Source organism: Oratosquilla oratoria, chromosome 20 (genome assembly GCF_046742065.1).
Source record: "Oratosquilla oratoria isolate Oo_2021 chromosome 20, ASM4674206v1, whole genome shotgun sequence".
In the NCBI taxonomy this organism is placed as follows: domain Eukaryota; kingdom Metazoa; phylum Arthropoda; class Malacostraca; order Stomatopoda; family Squillidae; genus Oratosquilla; species Oratosquilla oratoria.
In genome coordinates, this window is record NC_134796.1 from 2458465 (window position 1) to 2464772 (window position 6308).

At 37.2% G+C, this 6308-nt stretch overlaps 1 protein-coding gene across 1 annotated transcript; it reads left to right on the forward strand.

Moving 5' to 3' along the window:
• Positions 1–411: 411 nt before the first annotated feature.
• Positions 412–5304, forward strand: LOC143036029 (uncharacterized). The gene is made up of 2 exons (XM_076203286.1): positions 412–1176; positions 5245–5304. The coding sequence occupies exons 1-2, from the start codon at positions 412–414 to the stop codon at positions 5302–5304; spliced, it is 825 nt and encodes a 274-aa protein (XP_076059401.1).
• The last annotated feature ends 1004 nt before the right edge of the window (positions 5305–6308 follow it).

A 6308-nucleotide genomic window follows, 5' to 3' on the forward strand; every position in this document is an offset into this window, starting at 1 on the left:
AAAATTGGGTAGGTGTTTAATGAGAGAGGATTCAATAATTTTTCTTCGAAAACTACACTGGGATTTATAAATAATTTCAGCCTTTTCCCAATCCATGCGGTGGTCCTCCTTACTGGTGTGGAGAAACACAGCTGAATTTTCTTGTCCGTACTTAACGGAATTTTTATGCTCCTTTATTCTCGTGGTTAAGTCTCTTCCTGTTTGGCCCCAGTACACTTCATCACAGTCTTTGCAGGGAAGTTTGTACACACCGGGGCTGTTTTCTACGTTGGTGCGTCGGTGTACATTCACTACTTTCCTGAATAAATTGTTTGGTCCAAATTCTCCCTTACGGACAATGTGGCTAACCTTTCTGATCAAATCCTCACTAAATACGAATTGGAAGTGTTGGGACTCGGTGTCAATTTCGCTATGAAACCGGATAAAAGTCATGTCTTAGATTACATTGTTGGCTCTGACAAATTTATGGAGGTTAATGATTACGACAAGGATTTACTCTGTTTAAAAGGTGTTCTATTACAGGGAATTATGGATTGTTTTAAAGAAGACCGTGGTTTGCCCAAAAGGTACGTACTAGCAGTAGAACAGCTCAGGAAATATAATGATATCATTATCACTAGAGCAGACAAAGGAGGGAAATTAGTTATTCTCAACCAACATGATTATGATACCAAAGCTCTTAATATGCTAGCAGATAGAGAGACTTATGAAGTTCTCACCAAAAACCCTCTTAAAACCACCGCCACAGAATTTAATAAGGAAGCTCGCAAAATAATAGGAAATGATCAATTCAATAAGTTAAGAGTCTTCAACCCACAACTACCTAATTTTTATGGCCTTCCAAAGATCCACAAAGAAGGCATACCAATCATTTCCAACAGAAATTCGTGTACTAATAAGGTATCCAAATGGCTCACAGACATTTTGTCACCTTTCGTAGGAAGTTTCTCTAACTCCCATATCAAACATTCAGAAGATTTCGTGGATAAAATCAAGGGACAAAATATACCCAATGATAGGAAACTATTAAGTCTCGATATAGTTTCTTTATTTACGAATGTCAACACAGAAGATGTTTTAAGATTCTTAGAAGACAAGCTGCACCAACACCAACAGCGACTTCCTATCTCAGTTTCAAAAATAATCAGTTTGACACGTCTGTGTATTAATACTAATGTTTTTTTCTTTTAAAGACTCATTCTTCAGACAGAAAAACGGATGCAGCATGGGCTCCAACATCTCTCCAGTGCTTGCCAACATCTACATGGAGTGGTTTGAATGTACCTTGTTACCAAAAATTAAACCAGCGGAGATGTTTTGGTACAGATATGTAGATGATATTTTTACTATATGGGATGATAAATGGGGTTCTTTTAATGACTTCTTCATAAAATTAAACAACCTAGCAAGTAACTTAAGTTTCAAAGTAGAATGGGAAGAAGAAGGAAAAATCCCATTTCTGGACACTTTGGTCATGAGAGGTCCGGACCAATTGTCCTTTTCAGTGTACAGGAAGCCCACACACACCGGCAGCTACCTACATTTCTTTAGTCATCACCCGGATAATATCAAATGTAGTGTAGCGTCGGGCCTGTTTCTTAGAGCATACAGGATATGCAGCCCACAACATCTGGATGCAGAATTAACATTAATTCAATCACAACTTTCAAAGCTAGGATACCCAGGGTGGTTTTTGTCTAAAGCCCTGAATAAAACAAAACACAATTTTTATAAAACATCCAACCCTGATGATAAATTTAAATGGAGCAAGAATAACTTGTTATTACCATATAGTGATTCCATTAATGCAGCTTCCAAACTTTTGCCCAATGATGATGTCAAACTAATTTTTAATTACCCCAACAGTTTATTCAGGAAAGTAGTGAATGTACACCGACGCACCAACGTAGAAAACAGTCCCGGTGTGTACAAACTTCCCTGCAAAGACTGTGATGAAGTGTACTGGGGCCAAACAGGAAGAGACTTAACCACGAGAATAAAGGAGCATAAAAATTCCGTTAAGTACGGACAAGAAAATTCAGCTGTGTTTCTCCACACCAGTAAGGAGGACCACTGCATGGATTGGGAAAAGGCTGAAATTATTTATAAATCCCAGTGTAGTTTTCGAAGAAAAATTATTGAATCCTCTCTCATTAAACACCTACCCAATTTTAATTTATCGAAAGGTCAATGGTCACCAGACTGGATCACATGGATGGCAGCAAACAAATTAATTATGAAAGCAGCAGGACAGATTCCCACATACCAACCCCAAGTAACCTGAGTCCTCTTGTCCGCGTCTCCTAATTGTTCTCTCCCTGTCCATATTTATACTTGTTAACTCTATTCCTTTGTATCATTCTGCTGAAGAGGACCACAGTCAGTGGTCGAAATATACAGATAATTAGTATTTCTGATTTCTTTTCTCCGACAGTGGGTTAACAAGTTACATATATATACATATATATATACATATATATATATATATATATATACATATACTCACTCACTCACTCCGGTGGTGGTCGGGCCACTTGCTGACCCCTCACCGCTAGCACCAAATGCCTCCAGACTCTACGGTCCTGTGCCACTGTCATCCAATCCTGGACATCTGCTCCAGCCCTTTCCAGGTCCTCCCTCACGTTGTCCATCCATCTTCTGCGTGGTCTTCCTGGGAAACGTCTTCCTCCTACCATCCCATCCATCATCACTCTCATTGGTATTCCTTCTTGTTCAATTCTTGCAATGTGGCCGGCATACTGCAGTCGCCTTGACTTTATGATATTCATATACTGTATATATATATATATGTATATATATATATATACATATATATATATATATACATATATATATATATATATATATATACATATATATATACACAAATCGACACATACAAATACATACGTACATATATCTGTCTATATATACAAATATACATATATATGTATATATATATATATGAATATATATATATATATGTATATATATACATATATATATATATATATATATATGTATATTTATGTATATAGATAGATATATGTACGTATGTATTTGTATGTTATATATATTATATATGTATATATATATAATATATATATATATATATATTATGCTATATATATATATATATATATATATACATATATATATATATTTATATATATATATATATATATATATATATATATATATACCCACACCGACACATACAAATACATACGTACATATATCTGTCTATATATACAAATATACATATATACATACATATATATATATATATATATGTAAGTATATATATGTATATATATATATATCACAACTAACACCACAGTCGGACGAAAGAAAGAGTTGCGTAAGCGGAACTATATATTTCGATTGCTACCTGCAATCCTCTTCAGTAGTACAAAGTGGCAGGGAGGAGGCTATCTTAAGTAGCAACCTCTTACAAAAGAAAGGGAACACGAGAAAATACAGAACATCACTGCCCCAGCCCTAGTTGACCTGAGGCTGACACGAGGTCGGGTCAGCTGGAGGGGGAGGAAGCTTGTTGACAATATTTTTGGTGATGAATAGTCCTGAAATGATGTCTGGGGTCCATTGACCCTTGGAAATATTCATCGTGGGCAGATAATCAATTAATGTTGATTCCACCATTTTCCTTCTGAACCCACACCCCGATTTGTAAATGAGATCAGATTTCTCCCAGTCCATCCGGTGATTAAATTTATCAACGTGTTGAAACACTGCTGAATTTATTTGGCCATATCTAATCGACCTTTTGTGTTCATTTAATCTTGTCGGTAGGTCTCTTCCCGTCTGGCCAATGTATGAAAGGTCACAATCTTTACATGGAAGGGAGTAAACACCTGGGATATGTTCTTCCTTCAACCTCTGGTGAACATTAACAACTTTTTTATTAATAGTGTTAGGGTAGTTATGAATTAAATTTACTTTCTCTTTGGGAAGAAACTTGGACAATTGACTGATGGACTCTGAGAAGGGGATGACTAGGGGATTTTGTCTCTCTTTCTTTAACTTAGTGGAAGGGTGTTTGAAAAAACTTGCTCTGGCTTGACTAAGGGCTTTATCCAGAAACCAATGAGGGTAGGCTAAATTTGTTAATTGGGACTTGATGGAAGTTAATTCGTGTTCTAAAAATTGGGGGCTACAAATCCTAAAGGCTCGGAGAAAAAGTCCCGAAGCTACACTCCTTTTAATGTGATCTGGGTGATGACTGAAGAAATGGAGGTAACTACCTGAATGAGTGTTCTTTCTAAAAACAGTAAAGGCAAGCTTATTCTCATTCTTCATGATTAAGATGTTTAAAAAGGGGATTTTATCATATTTTTGCCATTCCACGTTGAACTTGATGTTGGTTGTTAAATTATTAAGTTTATCAAGAAAAATATCAAAGGGACCCCAACTCTCATCCCAAAGAGTGAAAATATCATCAACGTATCTTAACCAAATCATACCTGGGGGTTTAATTGTTGGAAGAAGAACACTCTCAAAGTATTCCATGTAAAGATTAGCCAGAACAGGAGAAAGATTCGAACCCATGCTACAACCAAACTTTTGCCTGAAAAACCGATTTTGAAAGGAAAAGACATTAGATGACACGCAGGTGCGTACAAGAGCAATGATATTGGAAACCGGAAGGGGGAATTTGTCTTGGAATGGTTGTAGCTTAGTTTCTAGAAAGGACAAAACATCATCAACACAAATGTTCGTAAATAATGAGATAATATCAAGACTTAATAAGCGACGGCCTACTATATTAATCTCCTTTATTTTCTGGATGAAATCTTCTGAATGTTTCAAATGGGAATTGGAAAATTTGCCCACAAATGGTGATAATAAACCCGCAAGCCATTTAGAGAGTTTGCTGGAACAAGAACCCCTGTTGGAAATAATGGGCCTTAATGGGGTACCCTCTTTATGTAACTTGGGGAGGCCATAAAAATAAGGGAGCTTGGGAGTAAAAACTTTAAGTTTGGACACTTGTTCACTAGTGGTGATCTTACGAACTTGCTTATTAAAAGAGGCAGCCATGTCTTTTAAGGGGTTTTTGGTGAGTTTCTCGTATGTATTTTGATCATTAAGAAGCTCCATAGCTTTTTCAACATACGAGTCTAGGTCTAAAACAACTACTTTACCCCCTTTATCTGCCTTGGTGATAATTATGTTACTTAGTTTTTTTAATTCTTCTATACCCATTTGGTAACGTTTGGGTAGACCATTGTTGTCCTTGAAACAATCCGAAATGCTATTCAAGAGCACGCCTTTGAGACATAATAGGTCTTTATCATAATTATTATGGGACAAGAACTTATCAAAACCTACCAGGAAGTCCATAGCATTGTGTTTTTCCGGTTTTAAAGCAAAATTCAAACCAATATATATATATATACATACATATGAGGAGATATTCTATATATATATTTCTAGCTGCGACCGAACGATTTTATTCAGCTGAGGGGAATCCCCGTTACTTAAGTGATAAGTAAACTCAATCCTAATGTATTAGGCATGATTTGATAAGTTTCAATATTTCTATTTTTAATATTTTGTAGATATTTTTGCTACTCATACAACTTGTTACATCAACCAAGAAGCCATGCATTTTGCTCAATGTCGCCCAGAGTTGCTCTTTGCTCAGGATTCGCAACAAGAATGCTTTTGATGAGACGGAAAACTTGCCTCGAGATCGATCTCCAAGGTTTTTGGAGTCGCATTTCCTCGGTCGAATAAGACCAGACCCCGAAGTTAATGTCTTTGTTTGTTATGGAGATTGTCCAAGGATTTTGACCAGTGACGAGTCTGAAGAGCACAATTCCACACGCCCAGACGTCCGTGGGCTCTGCCAAGTATCGGCCAGTGAAGACTTCGGGGGCGATGTAGGCTGAAGTCCCGCAGATTTTAGTCAGGTACTCGCCCTTGACGAACTCGCCGGCTATCCCGAAGTCTCCAATCTTTAGATCGTCGTCTTTTGTCAGGAAAAGATTTTCTGGTTTGATGTCTCTGTGGACGATCTTTTGGGAGTGTAGGTATTTGACTCCTTTGATCAGTTGGCTGAAGTAGAGTTTGGACCTCCTTTCGGACACTCCTTTGGTGCCGATTCTGTCCCCAAGAGTACCGCCGTTGACATATTCAAGGAAAACGTACAGGTTTTCCGAGTCTCTGTCCTCGCCTAGGAAGGAAACGACGTTATTATGCTGTAGCTTTCGATGAATTTCTATTTCTTGCAGCTGTCGTTCAAGGCGGTAGATCCTAATGGATTTTTTTGCGCAGACGAAACC

Excerpts from the sequence above, each read along its gene's own strand:
- LOC143036029 (XM_076203286.1), top strand. The coding sequence starts at position 412 with ATGAAACCGGATAAAAGTCATGTCTTAGATTACATTGTTGGCTCTGAC. Across the intron at positions 1,177-5,244 it reads GTCTGTGTATTAATACTAAT|ACCATTGTTGTCCTTGAAAC; the intron begins GTTTTTTTCTTT and ends ACGTTTGGGTAG.